Source organism: Nothobranchius furzeri, chromosome 16 (genome assembly GCF_043380555.1).
Source record: "Nothobranchius furzeri strain GRZ-AD chromosome 16, NfurGRZ-RIMD1, whole genome shotgun sequence".
Classification (NCBI taxonomy): Eukaryota; Metazoa; Chordata; class Actinopteri; order Cyprinodontiformes; family Nothobranchiidae; genus Nothobranchius; species Nothobranchius furzeri.
The window spans coordinates 26,438,215-26,460,591 of record NC_091756.1 but is presented as its reverse complement, the minus strand read 5'-3'; the positions used below and the strand labels follow the sequence as shown (position 1 = coordinate 26,460,591).

At 43.9% G+C, this 22,377-nt stretch overlaps 1 protein-coding gene across 1 annotated transcript in view; it reads left to right on the top strand.

The window, feature by feature from the left end:
* Window positions 1-18,246, top strand: part of mrtfba (myocardin related transcription factor Ba) — a 45,262-nt gene extending 27,016 nt beyond the window's left edge. Inside the window, exons 3-16 of the mRNA XM_015963693.3 lie at window positions 1,497-1,562; window positions 1,716-1,771; window positions 4,429-4,504; window positions 4,734-4,895; window positions 4,966-5,135; window positions 5,254-5,373; window positions 6,286-6,533; window positions 6,686-6,857; window positions 8,645-9,646; window positions 9,725-9,832; window positions 10,235-10,384; window positions 10,464-10,598; window positions 10,851-10,911; window positions 11,151-18,246. Coding sequence (XP_015819179.1) covers window positions 1,497-1,562; window positions 1,716-1,771; window positions 4,429-4,504; window positions 4,734-4,895; window positions 4,966-5,135; window positions 5,254-5,373; window positions 6,286-6,533; window positions 6,686-6,857; window positions 8,645-9,646; window positions 9,725-9,832; window positions 10,235-10,384; window positions 10,464-10,598; window positions 10,851-10,911; window positions 11,151-11,659 — 3,035 coding nt within the window. The 3' untranslated portion in view covers window positions 11,660-18,246. The remainder of the gene's footprint in view (window positions 1-1,496; window positions 1,563-1,715; window positions 1,772-4,428; window positions 4,505-4,733; window positions 4,896-4,965; window positions 5,136-5,253; window positions 5,374-6,285; window positions 6,534-6,685; window positions 6,858-8,644; window positions 9,647-9,724; window positions 9,833-10,234; window positions 10,385-10,463; window positions 10,599-10,850; window positions 10,912-11,150) is intronic.
* Window positions 18,247-22,377: the final 4,131 nt, after the last annotated feature.

Sequence of the window (22,377 nt, the reverse complement as noted above, 5' to 3'; positions counted from 1 at the left end):
ATGTTACATCCTCAGTTGTAAATCATTCTGCCAAAGGCATAGACATAAAATAAAAGGTTGTTTTCAGTTAGCCCAACTTTAAAGTCACCGTTTTTGTTGCTAACCTGTCTCGGGTGGAGGAGACTGAGTCGTTGGGGTTAGTTGAATCCTCTGGAGCAGCGACTGCAGGTGGAGGAAATCCACAGTCGTGTGAGAACCCTCCATCCTATCAGCTCTGGTATGCTGTCGACCTCTCCTCAGGCAGCTGAGGTCAAAGGTCAGCCTGAGCAGCATCATTTCCCAGAAGAATTCAGGACTCTTGTGCTGACAGGAAGTTCCTCTGAACAAAGCGTAGCACGTCTGTGTTTTAACTGCAGATCTGAGTCACACTAGCCACAGGGTGAGGTGAGGCTCTGAACGTCAGCATCACCACCGACTTCTGTAAATGTTTCACCTCACCTTGACCAGGTTGGTTAGCTGAAGAATCACTGCGTGGTGATACCAAACGTGCTCAAAACAGATGAAAGAGAATCAAAAGCTGTGAACCTAGTCAGGCCAGCTGTTTCCTGTTAGACCACGAGCGAGTGTTCGGCTTCAATAATCGCATGACATCACTTGAATAGAGAAGTGTTTTCAGCTCACAGTCTGTTTTTAAATGATGTCAAACCTGCAGTTCCTTCCGCTCAACGTGATGACTTCATGTGTTTTGGACAGATGGAAATCAAAGCGAGAAAATGCCATGAATCTATCCTGTTGATGTTGTGAAACAGCTGCTGATGCTGAGTCTGGCTGGAGCAGCAGGCCAACTCAGAAGTGATCTGGTTCTAAAGTGCTAGATGAGGAAGTAAACGTGAAAGGGGAGGTTTAGGCTCCAGCTCCAACATAAACATAAAGAAGCTTCTAATGTTTGTGTTACTGCTCCTCTTGAGTCTTACGCTGAGCTGGGCGGTTTGGACTGAGCTCATTTACTTCAGGCTGCTGCTGTGGAGGGACTTCTTGAGCTCCGTCAGTGGTGTTTGGGTGCTTCAGGTGTTAGACTGGTCCGTATGAGGGCAGAGGTCCTCAGCAGCTGCGGCTTCAGCTCAGGAGAAGGTGAGCACTCTTCTTCATTGGTGTCTCCTCCTGTACTCTGATTACTCTTGACTCAGTGGTGTTTACATGTATATAAGTGCCTTTGATCCTAAAGCTGAAATTGCTGCTTTTGCTTGGTGAAAATCGAAGTGTTTTAACTTCAGGATGGAACACCGTGAACGAGTTGGTGGCTATGATGTTGAAATAAAAGTAGCTGAACAAATTGAGGCTAACATCACTATGGCTTGTTGAATTCCTCCCGTACTAAAGGATCACACACCTGGTTTACGTCCTCTAAAACATCGTTTACAGGATTTACTGTAGAAATAAACAGTCTCACTTTCCTCGTTTTACTTTTCACTCATCAACTCAAGCTTTCCCACGTGTCCTCGTTATAAAATACCATTTACCCTATTTCTCTCCCCCGGATCCCTTGTTTCCTCCAGTGCTGCAGTTGAGGCTTCAGCAGAGGCGAACCAGGGAGCAGCTGGTGGATCAGGGCATCATGCCACGTGAGTAAGCACGCCACCAGTTGAACACCTAATGTGCTGTGTTAATTATAACAAGCACATTGATAGCTGACCTAGTCAACATTATTCCATGCTGTTTATCTGAGGTGACAAAACGACATTTGAAAGCTGAACTTGATGAAAACTGTGTTGCAGCTCTGAAGAGTCCAGCAGCTTTCCATGGCCAGATTCGCAGCTTGGAAAGGGCCAGGGTAAGACAGAAAATCCACGTTTGTTTTAAAGAAAGAACAAACAGCCACGAGGAGTACAGCGTGCCTCAAAATACAGTAGCATGTTTACAAAAGCACATAATCGATGTTTTTCAGGGTGGATTTACGACGGCATATTGGGCCCACTCATGAGAAAAATAACAGGATTTTTGTGTTCTAGCTATTTTCAGATAAAAATTTAAATTTGAGAAAAATATTTAAGTCAAATTAAATTGTAGTTAATTATGGATAATGACGGTGTTTGCTGGTTTAGTTTCTGATTCTTCTTTTACGATCAAAATGAAGCATTTTAAATAATTAACTTATAAGCGCATTATTGTTTTGTCAGTATTTGTACTCAACATTTTTACTTTTCATTGCAAACATTTAGAATTTGTTCTCTTTCAATATAAATCATAATTATTCTATAAGGAATATTTCAATGTTTTGTTTGTTTTTTTGCGGCAGCGTGGGGGGAAAGTATCAGAATCTTGTAATAAGAAAGTTTCTCACTCTAGCGTGAAACTTTCTCGTTACAAAGTGATATAAATCTCGTAATAACGAGAGATTAGAACAGTAAAATGGTGATTATACGTTTTGGAGTCTTACTAAGAATGAACGAAGCAGCTATTCCAGTTCTTGATGTTACACCTTTACGTACAGCAGCACCACAACAAACCGAGTAAAAGGGTTGGGTTAACAACGGTGCTTGAATCAATAAATTGTGCTCACTAGCTCGCTTCCCTGCTGGCTGCGCCATGCACAACTTGTTGCCAAGCAACAAAATGACAGCTCTTCATAGCTAGAGGTTGTGTTTAATTGTAGGCACCCACAAAAACACCCACAGACTTCCCACACAGAAAGAACATGCTAGTGTAACAGCAGCACGTATATTTTATGTGCATCGTTTGTGGATGTGAAATGTTTTGAAGTCTTAAATGTGAACCATCGACATATAAATATTGGACAATGGGTTTCCCTAGACTCCAATAATAAGTTTTTGTACTAAAATGGGAGGTGGCCACCACCGCCATTTTGACCGTGTCACAGGTTCCGTCAAGCCCAGACAATTCCACAAAAGGGAAGAGAGGAGGAGCTGAGGGTGGGGCTTTAAGGCCATAATGTTGATATTAATATTGGATATTGGTATCGGACCAAAACATTCATATCGGTGTAGGGCTGGGTGATATATCAAATTTTTTAAAATATCAATATAGTTTTTAAACAAGATACAAGATGACTTTATATCTTTATAACGATATAACCGGTCAAACTGCTTTGCTAGCGATTAGCCACTATGTTAGCAACATGTTCCATCTTTAAGTGGCTATTACATGTATTCTCACAAGTTTGCTCAATCTGAGAGCGTCTGGGTAAATGTGCTGCTCTAATCTTTGCATTTGGCGTCCTGGTTTTTAATTATTTGTGGACGTTCAACGCCAACAGAGTTCTGTTTATCCACCCTGCTTGTGCAGAGACACGAGTCAAACCCCTCCCTCCCCTGTGTAATCAGGAAACATCTACGGATATCCGGAGTGGCCAAATTACCTCAAACAAATTGTAAGGGTTTGAATAGTAAACTATTGGGTTAATGTTTTATTTTGAAGGCGAGCTCAACAGGTGAGAAATGTTGTTCCGGTCCGCTCGGTTACGGGCGACTGTTGAAAATAAGAGTTTGTAAGGTGTGGGTTACGGCGACAGTAGCATGAAAATAATACTCATAAAAGAGCAACCAGAGACTCTGAGTCATTAGAGTATAATCGCTGATATGAGCCAATACTGTTAGTCCTGCCATGTTTGCCCTGATTACTAATAACTCCACAGTGCATGACCCATGTGATCTTCAGTAGATGCAATTACATCATCATACATTTAGTTTAACATGGTGTGTGTGTGTGTGTGTGTGTGTGTGTGTGTGTGTGTGTGTGTGTGTGTGTGTGTGTGTGTGTGTGTGTCTTTCTAAATCTCAGACTGGTAGAGAATAGGCACTAAGGTTAAAGTCTGGCAATAATCAATACATCTAAATGCATTTAATCTACTGATTTATGTATAATTTCTCAAGACGGCTTGAAATGAGTTAACTTGTAAATATTTTACAGGAGGAAAAATATCGATATGTATATCGTAATTTAGCAACAAGTTATCGAGATATGAGTTTTGGTCCATATCGCCCATCCCTAAATCAGTGCATCCCTAGTTCTTCTGACTTATTACTGCTTCTTAACAGACATAAAGGAGCTCTCTTGGACTCCATGTTGCTTTGCTTCTTCTGGATGTGATTCAAACATCCCGTGAGATGTCGGTGTTTAACCCTTTAGAGCTTTCTCATCACTACGAGATATGAAAAATGTTATTTAGAGAACTTTTCTCGTTTAAACAAGTTTAATATCACATTGTAACGAGAAAGTTTATTACGAGATAATAATCCTACATTTTTTTTAACCACGCTTCCGTAGTTTTTGACACGTTCTTGTAGAATCTCGCTGTTATCACACTTAACTTTGATCTGCACATTTACACTTAAATGTTCAGAATAAAACAAATTCTGGAACACGCTAAATTCAAAATGAATAAAAAGTGTGACTTGCTTTAAAGTTTTTTTCGTCTGATTTTGAAACATTTAGATAAAAATGTTCTGATTGCAATTTGTTTCTCTTCAGACTGAGAATTTTCTGAAGCACAAGATCCGCAGTCGTCCAGAGAGAGCAGAGCTGGTCAGGATGCACATCCTGCAAGGTGCTGATAATCCTCCCCTTCTTTTTGTTCCGTCGTTGGCTCTTCTTCCTGTCCTCCTTAAACATGTTGGACTAGAACGTCCTCCGGGAAAGAAGCTAAATCCTCCTCAAACTTCCAAGCGCACGACTCAAATAACTGCATTCACGATCAAACAATACTGTCCCTAAGCAGTCAAACAAGTCGTCACTAACACCTCTGACTTGTAGGTTTTGTGTCCCTGTTTCTCCAGAGACCGGAGCAGAACCCTCACTGCAGGCCACCCAGATGAGGCTGAAGAGGGCGAGGCTGGCTGACAACCTGAACGAGAAGATCGCCCAGAGACCCGGTCCCATGGAGCTGGTGGAGAAGAACATCCTGCCAGTGGACTCCAGCCTCAAACAGGCCATCATAGGTCAGAGTCCTCTGATGATGATGGTGATGATGATGATGGTGATGGTGGTGATGATGGTGTGTGTCTGTAGTGGGTCAGGTGAATTATCCCAAGGTTCTGGATGAGGACAGCTGTGAGGCACTGTCTCCAGAGCAACCAGCCAGTCAGGAGTCCCAGAGCTCTGCTCCGTCACCAGGGGAGGGTAAAACACCAGAAACTCCTTCACCAGGCGTAGCTCCAGCACCCACCACCTTGCTGCAGGTCAGACGAGACCTATAATTACCTGCCTTAATGGCTTTCTGTGATTTTACAACCATATTCAGCTGGTTCCAACACTGAGTTTGAAGATTTTGTTTCTGATTTGGTTTTGCTTCCTCAGCTCCTTCCAGCGGCAGATGTTACTAAAGGGATTCCCACCAGTGAGCTGCCTCCGAGCTGTCCAGCTGTCCCTCCTGCTCCCCCAGCGGCTCTCCCAAAACCAGGTCCCACTCTGGTCAAAGTACGGATTCTAATGTGTAGTCTTTTATGAACATGAACTGTTCTTCACTGCTTTATCTCAGAGGGGCAGCTTCCTTAAAAACACTCATGTGATTGATTAAAAAATGTTTCAGGACGGGAGGAAACCCCTAGGCTGTATGGGTGTTTGTGGTTTAAAACAAACAGCATCTGTCTCTGTGCCCTGCAGAGATTATCTCATTAATGATGTGAAAATGTGCAGATGCTTCCTTTAAGAGGGCAGTTTTACTTCTGGATTTACTGATGAGCTTCTGTTTCGCTGCTGTTTTACTGCGTTAAACAACATAACGTGTAAAGCTCCTGGTTTCTTCCATTACTGGATTAAAAACTTCTGATCAGGTGTGTATAGCAGCATCAGCTTACAGGACATAACCCATGTCCAGACCCTCGCATATGCAGGCTGCTTTTCTTCACCGAGGCTCTGCGGTGTGATTAAAACTCTGGCTGCTTTCATTAGTAATCATTCCAGTGAGTGAGGAGTGGTTGATGCAGGAGTTTCATTCCAGCCGGGTTTTGCAGCCTACCTGCCAGCTGTTCTTCTTTCATCACATCCGAAAACATCTGTAAGTGATCCGAGTGCTAGATGGGAAGTGCTCTTTAAAGGTTGTGTCAACAGAAAAGGCCAAGTGGGCGGAGCATCTTATGTAGCAAAACTGATCCATTTGTTTTTATTTCTGTTGTCGTTCAGCTGGAAACAATAATAAAAGCAGCGGTGTGTGACTGTTCTGACCTGTGGGCGTTCCACCAGAATGCATTGCCGCTCTTATTAAAAATGGGTGAAAGCTGTGTTATTTTGAAATGATTAGGGTTTCAGCTTTAATGACGACCCTTTTTGAGCATGTAGGACCTGCTGTTTGGGATCTGTTTGATGTTGGATGTTCTTCCTCCTCAACAGCAAAGCCAGCAGAAGGCTCCATCAGAGAAGAACCGCAGCAAGAAGAGCAAAGAGCCAAAGTCCAGAGTGAAGAAGCTCAAGTACCACCAGTACGTCCCTCCAGACCAGAAGCAGGAGACCAGCGAGGCGCTGATGGACTCCTCGTACACCCGCCTGCTGCAGCAGCAGCAGCTGTTCCTGCAGCTGCAGATCCTGAGTCAGCAGCAACAACACTACAACTATCAGACAATACTACCAGCACCACTCAAGTAAGTGTGAACAATGGCTTCCACCTGGAAACAATGAACAAAATGGAATCCTATGTGTTTCTGTACAAAATTTCCTCTGTTTCCTTTTAAATTCTGTCTTGTAAATATTCTGGTTCCTCACTAAACAATGAGCTCCACTCTGTCTCGCGTAGATCTGTGGCTGAGATTCAGAGCAACAATGTCAGTACGCTGCCAACCTCCATCATGGCGTCTTTACCCACCACAGCCCAACCTCCACCTCTGTCCTCAGCAGCAGCTCGGCCAAACAACTCGCTGTCCAACCGCAAACCCGGGGTCTTACCAGCCAACCTGGAGGAAATGAAGGTATCTGTCAGGAAGCAGATATGTGTCTGTCCCCGTGTTGAGCTTCCACCTAGGAAGTAAAAAGACCTGGAAGTAGTAAATATCAGAGGTGTGACCAAGTCACTGCTTTGCAAGTCACAAGTAAGTCACAAGACTTTCCAGTCAAGTTCAAGTTAAAGGCAATCAAGTCCAAGTCGAGTCCAGGTCCTTAACTTTGAAATTTTTAAGTCATAATCAAGTCATCTGTCCAACTTCAATTTAATGAGAGTGATGATAAATAAATTCCAGAAAAAAGCTTCTTAAAGCTTCGTTTATTTGCTCAAACAGCAGAAAGTGCAACTGAAACTGATTCTAAACAAAGTGCTACTGCAGTTAGCAGAACAAGATTAAACCCAGAACCAAGAATGGGTTATGATTTTTGTTCATGTCGCGCCACTTTTGTGCTAAAATATCAAATATGCTCAAGTCATCATCAAGTCAACAGATGCAAATCGATTCAAGTCGCAAGTCATTGGCGTTCAAGTCTGAGTCAAGTCGTAAGTCTTTATAGATTTTATCAAGTCAAGTCAAAAGTCATTAAAATAATGATTGAAGTCCAAGTCATGTGACTCAAGTCCAAGTCATGTGACTCGAGTCCACACCTCTGGTAAATATCCATCTGTGTAGTTGTAAAAGTATAGCTTACCAAGGATTTTAGTGAAGTACTTCAAGACAAAAAAAGTTTTTTTTTATTGTTTGTGTGGTTTGTTTTACTTAAATCTTCATTTCTACCCAAACACACTCAACATCAGTGTAGCTTTTGAAGTTTTCCACAGGTTTGCTCTGAAACTCCACACCTGTTCCACCTTTGTTCAAACCGAGTACAAGTACATACAGTTCAGTACAGTACATTACATACATGCCAGTACAGAGTACTAAATATTAGCATTGATGCAAGTGGTGGTTTGTACGGATCTGGTGAAACAGAAACAAAGAAAATCCAAATGTGAGTTTTGCCCAGAGTCATCCAAAAATAGCGGGTCGCAAACAGTCAGACAGGATCTGTTAGCTGTGGTCTTCATTAGAAATAAAGAGTCGCATTATTTGGTCTTTCCCATCCCGTCTGAACTGTAGACGTGTCCGAAGGGATCAGTGTCAAACAGGAAGTTTGGTCACCTCCAGAATGGTTTGTCTCAAGTTATTCTGATCTGGACATATTACTAACCTAAGTGGCCCTGAGATGAACCAGTAAATACTCAAATGACGTGGCGAAGATGTTTCTAAGTGGGTTTGATTTTTTTTTTTGTGTGTGTGGACCCAACTCAGCTGGTTAGGGTTAGGGTCTGTTGGGTCTTTAAAGTGATCCTGAAGCTGCCGTTCAGATGGAAGGCTTTAATCAACTCTTCTGCCTCGTTTCCGTTGTAGCCGTTAGCAAAACTTGGCTAAATCAAACCTGCTAGTGCTTTGGGAGTCTTGTCAGCAAACACAAACAGGTTAGTTGTGTGCGTTACTCGACCCAAACGTACGGTGAGGATGAATGCAGGTTCTGCTACACCAGTGCTTAGACTTGTGTCATAGCTGCCCCTCTGCAGTGCTCCTAAAGCAGTGGTGTGTTTTTGTTTCTCCTAACGACCACTGCGGAGGAAAGTGAAGCATCAGTCAGCTTCTGATGCAGAGGAACAGAGCTGAGGATCTGGTTGTTTCTAATCAGCTATCTGCAGACCGTTGTAGTCTAGGGAACTACTAACAGATTAGTGTAGTCACTAGCATAAACATGTTAAGTGTAAGTTCAAGCGTTGCTACCGCTGTCATGTTCCGGTGTTTTCCAGGTGGCTGAACTGAAGCTGGAGCTGAAGCTGCGAGGCCTCCAGGTGTCGGGAACCAAAACAGATCTGATAGAAAGACTGAAGCCTTTCCAGGACAGCGTCAGCATCGCTGCACCCTCCACCACTGCTGCTCGTGCCACTACCATCGTCCCCTCCCTCCCTATGGAGGTCACCACCAATACAACACCTGCGAGAGTCCTCCCAGTCCAGCAGGCGGCATCAGGGAGCATCAGCTCCACACCTCCCGTGTCTCCCACTCCTGCCGATCCAGCTTCTCTCCAGCCAGACGTCAGCATGTCTGAGGCCACGTCTGAGATCCAGAAGGGGAGCTTCGGTTCTTCCGGGCCCCGTTCATCTCCTCGGCCTTCTATTCACATTCCTGAGGAGGACAGAAGGCTCCATGAGAAGGAGCGGCAGATCGAGGAGCTGATGAGGAAGCTGGAGCAGGAGCAGAGGCTGGTGGAGGAGCTAAAGATGCAGCTGGAGGTGGAGAAAAGAGGTCAGGTTGGATGTTCAGATGATTCCATTGCTCCCACACTCACGTCTGTCCCAACTATCAGCACACCTGTCCTCAATGCTAACGTGGTAAAGGTGGAGGGCAGCATGCTGCCTAACTGTTCGTCCAGCTCTGCTGCCATTCCAAACTCCATCCTCGGCTCACAGCTACCTGCTGTAGTGAAGCTGGAGGATGTGACTGTCTCTCCTGGAAAAGTGCTGCAGCTTCAGACCCAAACCCAGCTCATCACTCAGATCCAGCCTCAAGCCAAGCCCCAAGTGTCCACCAGCCCACAGCTCTGTCCCCAGACCCAGAAAAGCCCCCAAATCCAGGCCCAGCCAGCAGCCCCCAGCCTGCAGCAGTTCTTCATCAGCCACCCAGGGGGGGTGCTGGGTCCGCCTCAAACGCTGCTCACCACCGGCCAAGCTGGGACTCAGATCCTCGTCCCCGTCTCACTACCCAACAATGCCACTGCAATCCAGCTGCCAAGCACCACCCTCAGCCTGCAGGTGAGACCGGGTCCAACGGGGTAAAACGCCACCGCACTCTGGGAAGTCTGACGAGGTGTTTCTGGTTTTCTCCTCCAGCCTGTCCTCCAGGCCACAGTCTCTAACCCAGGTCTGGTTCAGGCTCCTGTTCCTCAGCTGCAGACCACCAAGATGGACATGACACCCAGCCAGCAGCCGCTGCTACAGGTCCGTCAGCTGGTCTGTGATTCATGTGCAGATCTGACCCTCAGAGCTGATTCAGCTCAAAGAACTGAAAATAATTCCTTTGTTTCTGATTATCTAGAAATTTATGAGTGAAAAGTTCCTTGTTGATGATCTTTTATTGCTAATTTAATGATGTTCATGGACCAGTTAACAAAAGACAGACATGGTTGTTTTGGTTTTCACAGATCAAAGGTTTTGGTTTCAGAATCAGATGTTTAAATTTCAGAGAAGAGTGGTGCATCTTCAACTCGTCAAGTTTACGATAAAGACTTTAGATTTATTGTTTGCATTTTGTTTGAATTCTTCTTCAAAATAAATGAGTTTTGTGTTTTGTGCTTGGACCACCGTTGTCCTGATGCTGAGCGTTGTTTTGTTTCCTCTCAGGCTCTGTCCATGTGCAACAGCCCTTCTGGTTTAGGGAACCAACCCAGACCTGAGATCAATGCCCAGTGTTTCCTCCGGAGCTCCCCGGAGAACAGAGTTTCTCCACACACTTCGCCCAACCACCGGGTCTCCAACAAACCACTCAGCCAGGTATGGTCCGGTCCTGGAAGCTCACACGCCGTTTGGGATTATTTGGGTTAATTTGGGATTTTTCTCCTCATCGTTCCAGGTGTCCTCCTCTCAGCCTGCCTTCATCCTCCAGCCCTCCTCCCTGGTGCCCCAGCCCCCAAAGACGAGGGCGCCCCCCCGCTACGAGGAGGCAGTCAAGCAGAGCAGAAACACCCACACTAATAGTGTTTCACAGGTCGGGTTCACACAGAGATGCCTCAAACACACACACACACACACACACACACACACACACACACACACACACACACACACACACACACACACACACACACATTAAAGCTATCAGGTCACAAGGGTCAAACATTATTTGTTTATTTTTATCAAACTGGAAACCATCTGCAGTTTATTCAGCAGACAACTAAGCTTTAGTTATTGCCAGCATGGTGTTTATTAACTGTTGTGGTGCCCCCGAATGTCTACCCAGGTCTCCATGGCAACGAGCCAACACATGGATGACCTGTTTGACATCCTCATAGAGAGTGGAGGTAAGTTGTGAGGTAAAGGAGGAAAGACGCAGTCAGGGCCATAAATTTAGATGTCGGCCGACTTTGGAAGGGTTTCTTTTGTAAATGTTTTTAAACTTATTGTATTTATCAGTGGTAACTTCCTGAATGGCCTCTGTTGGGATAAATAACCTCAGGTTGAGGAAGCTGCCTACCTCAGAGACGCACGACAGAAGTCTCTCTAAGGTGAATCTGACCCCTTGTTACCTTTCACCCTCCAGAGATCACCCAGTTCATCCAGCAGGAACCCCCGGCCCCTCTCAGTAAAACCCTCCCAGTCACAGCCAACATCTCCACCCTTCCTGTCAACACCGCCCTATCCAGACCCCCCGCACAGATCCAGGTGGCTCCACCGTTCACGCTGGGCTCTCTGATCAGCCCCACCCTGACCCCCATGGTCACAGATAACCAGCTGGAGGCCTTCCTGGAGAGGACTCTGGCTGAGACGCCGTCGATGTCAGACCCTCGGACGCAGGGCCTGATGGAGGAGCTGCAGGCCCAGCTGGTGGACCAGCAGCTCTACTCCCCCATGGACACGTCTGACTTGTCTTTCTGTGACTCGTCCTCCTCCCCGTCTTTGCTCAACATGGGCCTGTCCGACCCGGCGCTGGACAACATGGAATGGTTGGATCTTACCATGCCACCTGGTTCTGTTGGGGCACCGCTAACACCACTGGGGATGCCGACAGACTTCCTGGACTCACATGACCTGCAGCTGCACTGGGACTGACGGGAATAATCGAGATGGAACAAAGAGGCTCTTCTGTCTCATTATTGAAGTGGATGGACATGCGTTGAGTTTGCACGGCTTTAATTCCGGTGAGGGCTGAACTGTTTGGGAGAGCGTCTGCAGCAGCAGAAGCCATCAGAGGGTCAGGGCTTTATCTGTAGTTTCAACCAGAGCCAAACAAAGACTGTTGTAAATACACCTTAAGCCACACTAATGGTTTCCCCTCTGAGAGCCAGAGTAGGATCAGTGACAGGTTCTGACATTCTGGTGGGCTTTTAGTGAAAACCTTCTGCTTTCCGGTCCAAGGACGGTACCTGAAAGGCTTTTAAATGTTTCCAAGTCCTTTTGGGGGGGCGTGTCTGATGTTAGAACCTTCGTCCCACTAAATCCAGTATCTCACTAGGCTGTGGCTGTTGGCTGCAGATGGTATTTGCAAGGGCTTTTCTAAAATGTCTGAAAACTGTTATGAGTTCTCTTCTTTCTTTTTGAAAGTTTGAACCAGTTCAAAAGTCCACGAGACAAAATGATCTCAAAATAACCACAGATTGCTGCTGGATTCTGGGGCTTGTCTCGAACCCTTCTGGAAATTGTCTCTGGCTCAGGCGTGTGAGACAACTTTGGTGGCCAGATTGAGACACTCCGTGGACATTTGTCTTGCTGTGTTAGTTTATCTGTGACCTGTCGCCAACAGCCCAGGGAGCTACTGGGTTCCAACAGAATCACAGCTCTGACAAAACCTTCCCCTGACCAGTAGGTTTCCTTTGGGTCCAGTCACATCTGTCTTTTGACTCAAAGATGTCTGTCGCCACATTCTGAAGAAGACACTGGTCCCGTCTGTGGACATGTCCCCTGACTAATCTGATGGAACCTTTCCTCGTCTCCGTTCCAAACAACGATTCTGACGACAAGTCCGACGAGAGCTCGCCGCTCGTCTGTCAGTGTGAGAGCTATGCACTAAACGAGAAAGATTCCACAATGCACCTCGTCGCCTCAGAACAATAAAGTGGTAACGCTGCATATCTCTGTGACTGTAATCAGCTGACAGAGGTCACATTGTCCTGGAGACACTGCAGTCGTCCAAGTTGCTTATTGTGAATGTACCTTTGAAGATATCAACAAAAGAAAACTATGACTTTGAAAGGTGGCAGCTTTGTTCTGGTTAGTAAACTGAAGAAAAACTAGAAAGGGACAAAAACTGTTTCTGTTCAGGCACCAGAGTAATGTGCTGCCAGTCATATCAATGAACAAAGATGTCTGATGAGCTTTATATCTAGCTGTCTCTGTGTGTGTGGGTGTGGGTGTGGGTGTGGGTGTGTGTGGGGGCTTGTATTTGTACCCTTGTGAAGACCGGATCTGGGATATTTACCAACCTTCTTACGACTGATGGAACTTGTTAGGACCAAAGCCCGGTTCTAATACGGAGTACTCCCTGGGGGTGGGGTTTACAGATAAGATGTGAATTTAGTTTTTGTTACAGGTAACTTTAGGAATACACTGGGTAAGGGTTTGGGTTAAGCATTGTGGACTCACTCAAATGAATGGAAGTCAATACAAAGTCCTAACAAGGGTACAAATACAAGTGTGTGTGTGTGTGTGTGTGTGTGTGTGTGTGTGTGTGTGTGTGTGTGTGTGTGTGTGTGTGTGTGTGTGTGTGTGTGTGTGTGTGTGTGTGTGTGTGTGTGTGTGTGTGTGTGTGCGCACGCGCGTGCGCACGCCAGGAAGGAACATTACTGCGTCACGAGCCATCAGCCATGTTAGCAGGGCTTTTTCGGCCATTTTGAAATTTGTTAACTTCCTGAACAGCCTCTGTTGGGAGAAATGGCATATACACCATACATGGTTGATGAGGTAGCAGCTAGTGCAAAGACGGCAACGTGAATCAAGTTTTGTGACATGATTTTTAACCGTATCTTCCCTTTTTTGTTTTCTGTTATTCATAAGTCAGATGCTATTGGCATATCAAAGCTGTACAAGGATCTGCATTGGTGACCATAACCAGAGTTGTGGTCTCTAGTTTAAAAACATCTTACATTTATTTATTTTAAAATAACTTCAGATTTTGCCTGCACACGTTTTTAGACAGCATTAATAAGGGTTAAAACAACATTTCCGAGTGAGGTTTTACTGGCTGAAGAGAATGGAAGCACAACACTGCATCTACTGTGACGTGCACTCACACTAGCTGTTAGCTTATCAGTCCTATGGGACAAGAAATACATTTATCTAAAATGAGGCTGCTCAGGGAACTACAGGGGATGTGAAACTTTGGGCGGTCTTGTTAATCTTCCTGTATAAATCATCTGTTGTTACGATAAATAATTTCAGTTAAATATATATGAGACACACACAGTGATGTTTGAGAAGGGAAACAAAGTTTATAGAATTTACAGAAACTGTGCAATTATTTTTTAAACAAAGGCAGGTGCATAAATTTGGGTGCCACAAAATAAATTACCATAATTTCAGGACTATAGAGCGTACCTTAATATAAGCCGCACCAGGCTAAAAGCCGCAGATATCTACTGAATTGAAAACGTAGTTTAACTGAACGTAACTGAACTGATCAGTATCAAACAAAACAGAAAAGTTATTGATTAGTTTATTCATCCTCCTGCTGCACATTGAAACCACTGAAGTCATCTTCGGTGTCTGAGTTGAACAGCCTCAGAAGAGCTTCGTCACATACCTTTTCTGTGGCGATGTCGGTGTCGCTCTCCGTGTTGCTGTCATCATCCCGGGGTGAAGCTGGGAAAACAAGCAGCGTCGTTTTACTGTGAAAAAAATCCTCCTGGGTGCTTTCCGTAGCACTCCTTTAACCATTCCTTCATTAGACTTTCCAGCATCCATCCTTTCTGGTTGACTAAAGCCGCATGGTTCAAAGCGTGGGGAAAAAGTAGCGGCTTATAGTCCGGAAAATGCGTTAACTCAATATTTTGTGCATCTCTAGTTCATTCAGGTGTGATGGCTTCTGAGCATGGACAGCTCTCTTAACTTGCACCACAGATTTTAATAATTTTCAGGTCTGGGGACTGAGATGGCCGTTCCAGAACGTTCTACTTGTTCCTCTGCATTAATGCCTTAGTAGATGTTGAGCAGTGTTTAGGGTCGTCTTGTTGACAGATCCAGCCCCGGTGCAGCTTCAGCTTTGTCACTGATCCCTGGATACTGGTCTTCAGAAACTGCTGATATGCGTCCCTCAACTTTAACAAGATTCCAAGTCCCTGCAATGGTCACACCGCCTACATCATAATGTAACCACCACCATGTTTTACTGCATCAGGTGTTTTTCTTGGAATGCTGTGTTCTTGTTCCTTCATGCATAACGCCCCAAATAACTCAGTTCTAGTTTCATCAGCCCACAGCACCTTATTCCAGAATGAAGCTGCTTGTCCAGATGTGCTTCAGCAAACCTCAAGCAGCTCTGTTTGTGCCGTGGGAGGAGAAAAAGGCTTCCTCTGCATCACTCTCACATGCAGCATCTCCTTGTGTGAAGTGCACTCAATAGTTGGACGATGCACAATAGCTTCATGTGCTGCAAGATGATGTTGTAGGTCCTTGGTGCTGGTCTGTGGGTTCACTCTGACTGTTCTCATCATTCTTTGCTCTGCGATTTCCCTGGTCTGCCACTTGGAGCCTTAACTAGAACTGTGCCTGTGGTCTTCCATTTCCTCAATATGTTCCTAACTGTGGAAACAGACAGCTGAAATCTCTGAGACAGATTTCTTTCTCCTTCCCCTAAACCATGATGGAGAACGATCTTTGTTTTCAGGTCACTGAGAGTTGTTCTGAGACCCCATGTTGCTGCTCTTCAGAGAATATTCAGAGGAGAAAACTTACAATTGGCCACTTAAATACTTTTTTCTCATAACTGGACTCACCTGTGTGTGGAGGTCAAGGGTCACTGAACTAACCAAACCAATGTTGAACTCCAATAATTAGTTTTAAAGATTTTGGAATTAAAAAAATGCCAAATTGATGCACTAGCCTAATTTTGTTTAAACGATAATTGCTCTCTTTCTGTAAATTCTAAAAACTTTGTTTCACTTCTCTAACATCACTGAGTGTCCCCATTGTTATGTTTAACTGAAATAATTTATCATAACAACCAACGATTTATACACGAAAATCTTGAAGATGAACAAGGCTGCCCACACGTTCACATCCCCCTGTATAGACCAGCATTTCAAAACGTCTGAAATATCCTTTCAAATAACCGGCAGCTGATGAGTTGTTTTGCTTTAGGAGCCTCCTGTCATGTGACCAATTTTTTTTTTCATGGGAGAAGTATTCCTGGCTGATGAAATCATCTAACTCATCAGCCACCACAGACTCGTGTGTGTGTGTGTATGTCCTTCCCCCCGTCTCTTGCATGTTCCTGTCTCTCTGTCTGCATGACTGTTCTGGTTATTTCAGACTCTTTCCTGGTTTAAAAAAAAGCAAAACTTATATCACGCATTCTTGAAAATGTCCGCATCAAAACGAGCTTTGACTTTAGTTCGGCTGCCGTCCTGCCTTGGAGAAGGCACACATTTCCAGGTGTGATGCACAGCTGTAAAGAGGGGCTCAGCATGGCGAGGTTTCCTCTCTTATTACACTCGATGCATCCCTTTAATCAGTTCAGACATACAGATGAAGTGTGTCCTGTGTGTGTTCCTCCATCTGGATGGGACCAAAAAAATCCCAACAGTTTTTCTTGTAGTTGTGCCCTCAGACACTAGAGGGCGACACCTCCCGCCTGATTGACTCTAAACCCTTCCACTGATGCATTCACGTTTGACTGAGTGAAGAAATTATGCCAAATACTGCACACACGTCCTCCTTTTTGGTGTGTTTTCCACAAACTCCCCGCGTCTGAACCTGCTCAGAGAGGACCACGTCCTTGTTTGTGCTCCCATCGATTCCCATGCATGTGTCAGAGTCTGGGATCTGACTTAGCCCAAGTGTTGCCACCGCTTAGCTGTGTGATTACTTTATTCCTCTCAGAATAAACATCTGTTTTTGCTATTCTGGTCACGTTTTAGGCACGTTGATACTCTGTTGCCAAAAAGGCGGTAGAACTTGTTCAGTTGTTGACTTTTGTTTGTTAATCTTTTTTTATTATTATTATAAATGATAAAAGTAACGGCCATGTGACAACTGTTAAAGAGGACCACATATGTGTATATTTCTGGTTTCATATCAGACAGCTCTGGGCTGCGCCAGGGCGTGTTTCCATGCGACTCCACTTTAGATAACACACGAGGGCAGATAAAACTAAATCAGCTGCTCTTCTGTGATGTGCTGAACTGGATGTCAAATCCTGTTTTGATTCTTTTTTAAAGAGCTTTTACTCCAGTCATGCATTGTAAAACACGTCATATATACGGGGTGCCATTTGTAAAGTAATACATATTTAGTTTAAATAGCTAACTGTTGCACTATTTAGTATTAACAGCTACATTTTGTCACATTTAGCTGCTTGACACTAATTTGATGGGGTGTTGTGTCACTTTTTACCAGATTAATTTTCAATTTTACAAATTACAAACCTAAAAGACATTGAGAATAAAATCTAAATCTATTAAATTATAGCTGATAATAAATGTGTCAGTTTTAAGCTAAATATTTGCTCCTTTAGAGTGCCGTAAAATGGAAGTGGCTCACTAAAATAAAAGCATGTAGCATCATTTGCGAGTCCATTCATCCCTGGATCAGTAGTCGTCTTGTTTGGGTTCTCCCTACATGACGAGATTAGACCAGCCCACACAGTTTAACCATCAAAGGCATTCAGCGATGTCGTACAGGGAGCGGCGTCCCTTTACCCTTCTTTTATTTTAGTGGGACTCTATGAGATAAACGTTTAATTTAAAACCACCACATTCATATACAGGTACAACTTTATATTCATAGATTTGATTATAAATATTCAGATTGAGCTTAAGATGTGTAGAGTTGATTCTAAATATCTAAGTTTAACAAAATATTTAGATACAGCTCTGTGTTTTGGTTTGACTTTAAAAGTGTGGATTTGCATTTAAATGTTTAGGTTGGACTTTGTGTTTAGACTTCACCATCTCTCGATGTTTAGGCGTCGTTTTATGTTTAGATCTGATTCTAAATATTTAAAAAGAAACTTATATTTAGATTTGTATCTAAATGTTTAGCTCTACCCTTATATCTTTAGATTTTACGGTCAACAGTTAATTTTAGCTTTAAATGTTGGTTTAAATTTGATGATTTTGCCAAAGCTAAATGTGGTAAAATAGAGCTGTTTCTTAACTACCTATTACTTTACAGTCTGCACCTCGTACATATCCCACTGGTTCTGTATCATGACAAATCACGCCTTTAAATGTTGCTGTGATGGGAAAGAACATGGTGTTGGATTTCCACTGCTCTCCCGTCTTGTCTCCGTCCTCCATGCCATGTCTCTTGTTTGTAATGCCACATCTTTTGCACATTGTGTACATATTTATATAGATGTTGATGCATATTTTTATATGTGTGTAACATCCACAGGCTCTTTAATTTGTAAATACTCTGAAAGATGTATTTAAGTACTGTATGCTTTTATGTGTCAATAAAAATAGTGTACTGTGAAAATTTCAGGTGGATTTCATTACTTTTTCAAAATCGTCCTCATGAGTCCTGTGAGGACTCATGAGATTTATTTTTGGGGGGGTGGGGGTTGGGGGTATTATTTCATAATACATTATTATACCACCCAGAAGCATGCCCAAAATAGAAATATTATTACAAATCTGCACATAGAAAGGCTAAAGAGTTCAGACCTACATCAAAATTTCACCATTCTAGAAATGCAAGTGGATCCACACAAAATCTCCACAGCTTCTACATACATGTTTGCATACAGATGTACTTTTCCAGCCTCTTTTCCACTAACTATAAGTTCAGTGTTTTCCTTAAGCGGAAAATCAGGCAGAATGGGCATCCGACACAGCAAACAGGCCTTAAAAACTTAAAGGGTACATATTGTGCAAATCGAACTATTTGCATCTTTTGGTGCTGCCATGTGGCTCTCTTCTGCCTCTAACTCTAAACTTGAAAAATGAAAACATCAATCTGTTTTCTGCCCACGTTTGGGAATTATGACTAAAACAAGATGTTTCAAAATGGGAAATTTGCATAGAATAACCCCTTATTCTAAAATGTCAATAATACTGCTAAAATTGCTTTATGTGAGATGGACTTTGTGCCAAAAAGTCATGAACATGTTTTCTAGACCATTGAACTATCCATCCATCCATTGTCTGAACCCGCTTTGTCCACGTGGGGGGGGTGGCTGGTGCCTATCTCCAGCGGTCAATGGGCAATCAGGCGGGGTACACCCTGGACAGAGAGCCAGTCCATCGCAGGGCAACACAGAGACACAGGACAAACAATCACATGCACTCACACCTAAGGACAATTTAGACAGACCAATCAACCTAACAGTCATGTTTTTGGACTGTGGGAGGAAGCCGGAGTACCCGGAGAGAACCCACGCATGCACAGGGAGAACATGCTAACTCCATGCAGAAAGATCCCAGGCTGGGAAGCGAACCCAGGACCTTCTTGCTACACGGCAACAGCTCTAACCACTGTGTCACTGTGCAGCCTACCATTGAACTAATACAATATATTTAAAATACATTATATGTCCCCTCTGATTCATGCATGGGGGTTTTCAAGTCCATGTTCTTCACTTGATAAGAAATTTCAAGTATGACATCTGAGCTGATTTGGAAATTAGCTTATATTTACTATACTACAGATAGATTTTACTCCTCAGCTTCGCTTCCTGTTGGAACGCTCAACTGATTCCAAGGCTCTGAATTCCTATGAAGTTGCATCTGTCCTGCGAGTGCACCAATACCACATCATGATGCTACAACCACCATGCTTTATAGCTGGTATGAAATGACTCCTCCAAATGTCCTACCATTATGTTTTAACGTAATCTTTAGTCAGATTATAAAAACTGGACAGCTACAGTTTTCAGTAAAGTTTGAATGTTTAGGAAACGTAACTTCTGTCTGGTTTTTATGGACTGTAAATATTTTCTGATATCATTTCCCAGATCTCTAATAAACGTGTCAGCAAGTCGTCCTGTTTGGGTTTTTGTTTTACATACAGTCACTGTCAACAGGAAGCACATCGTTATGCTCATTTTTCTGTCTTTGTACCTAGTGGAAAGGATGTGAAATATTTTTTAAAACAAACATTCAACAAGAATTTAGGAGCAGTGTTTAAAAACTGAAACAGGGCTGTGTCAGTAACTGCAACTTATCGTCTTTTTAGTGACTAATTCCTCTAAAGATGCGAAGGGGGAAGTTTCTCCAAACTCTTCGCAACAATCCATATTGTGGCCATTATTTTATTGAACAATTTTTTTAACAGCCCCATAAAGTATTTCAATCTAGATCCACCTCTTTGTTTGACATTTACTGCAATGTTTGAGCTTCATGTAAATTTTCTTGAACATTGCACAATTTTTTAACTTTCTAGGATATTCTTTTGTAGAAAGATGGCCATTTTAAATATAGAGCCGTAGCTCATAGCTGATTTTTTTCTTCTTTGGATTTCTGATAACACGTGCCTATAGAATAGACTTTATTGATCCCACAGTGGGGAAATTCACTTGTTACAGCAGCACCAACACTTAAGAGAATAACTAGAAGAAAAATAGTAACAAAAGTACATGTATATACACATAGGCAGTATGCTATTATTATAACCTTCATCCATTAAAACCACAAATAAAATGAAACTTGAACTATGCAGCACACTGTAAGGGACACAGACATACTGTGTAAATCCGGTATTGCACAAGTATTGAAAACATACAGAGTACTGCATTGATGTTATTGTGTAACAGGATAATGCCAAAACCAGTTAAAGGTTCAGGAGTTATACACTCTACTGCAGAGGGGATGAATGGCCTATGGTGGCGTTCTGTTTTACATCTGGGATGTCTCAGTCTTCCTCTTAAGGAACTGTCCATCTGTCTCCACAGTGGAATGCAGTGGGTGGGAGGGGTTTTCTAAGATGGGGGTCATCTTCACCAGCATCCTCCTTTCACAAGTCTCCTCAACTGAATTCCAGTGGGCAGCCCAACCAAGCTAGCTTTTTAAACTAGCTTGTTCAGTCTCTTCCTATCTCAGTCAGAGCTGCCTGCACCCCAACAGACCACAGCAGAGTGGATACGGAGCCAACAACAGAATGATAAAAGCATTTTAGCAGCTGGGAATTAACTGCGAAGGACCTCAGCCTCCTCAGGAGGTGGAGGCAACTTTGGCCCTTCATATACAGAGCATCTGTGTTGTTGGACCAATTAGGTTTGCTGTTGAAGTTAACACCCAGGTTCTTAAAATTATCCACCACCTCAATGTCTGCTCCCTGGATGTTTACCGGTGAGTGAGGGGGAGTGCTTCTCTGGAAGTCGATCACCATTTCCTTTGTTTTACCGGTCAAGCAAAGGTGGTAACACTCACACCGACTGACCTGCACTCCTGGTCATTCCCCTCAGACACACTGCCGACAATGGCCAAGTCATTAGAGAACTTCTGGAGATGATGGCTGTTTGTGTTGTAGGTGAAGTCCAGGGTGTAGAAGGTGAAGAGAACGTGTGAGAGCACCACACCCTGTGGAGCTCCAGTACTGCACACAACCACCTCAGATGTACAGCCTCACATACTGTGGCCTGTTGTTGACGGAGTTGATGGTCCATGAAGTCATATGTTTGTCCACTCCTGCACCCCTCATCTTCGGCTGCAGTACAGATGGTTGGATAACTGATTCTCAAAGTGCTTTGTTGCGTCTGGAGGCGAGTCAGTGCCCGGAGCTGCAGGTAGTTGAGTGCATCCTTCACCCCCATGTTTGGTTTATATTAAAATTGCAGTGGGTCTATTTCTGGGCTCACCACAATGTGGATGGGTGAGGATGAGTCTCTCCAAAGTCTTCATCAGGTGGGAGGTCAAGGTGACAGGTCTGTAGTGGTCTGGTTCTAAAGGATGTGATGTTTTGGGAACAGGGGCCACTCAGGTGGTCTTCTACAGAATGGGGACCTGCTCCAACCAAAGGCTTAGGCTGAACATTTTCACGGCCACTTCACAACGCTGGTCAGCACAGTCTTTGAGCAGTCTGGGGCTGTTCCCATCAGGACCTGCTGCTTTTCTGCTCTTAAGCCACCTCAGTTCTCTCTTCACCTGGTCAGATGTAACTGAGAGGTGTGTGTGTGTGTGTGTGTGTGTGTGTGTGTGTGTGTGTGTGTGTGTGTGTGTGTGTGTGTGTGTGTGTGTGTGTGTGTGTGTGTGTGTGTGTGTGTTTGTTTGTTGCTGGGAGCCCAGTTCTGGTCCCCTTCAGCAGACTCACTAGTACCACTGTGACCTGTGATGTTCCCGAGTCCTCTCCATGCACCACAGGCATTGATCTGCCCAGCTTTCTCCAGCTTCCTTCTGTAGATGTCTTTGGTCTATAGAGCTCCGGGCCCCACGTGACTCTCAGTTAGTAGACACCATATTGGCAGGTAAAAGAAGCTAAACAAACACGGATCGTAAACATGACCATGAACGGGATCGGCTTGGATTTTACTTCGTCGGAGTTTACTTCACACTTTAAAACCAAAGAAATTGTTTTATATAGTCAGAAATTAAATAGACTAAACATCTCCGACCCTTACCGTGCCCCTGGGATACTTTTTAAAAACACCAGAAGCTGTCGGAGCGGACTTCTTACTG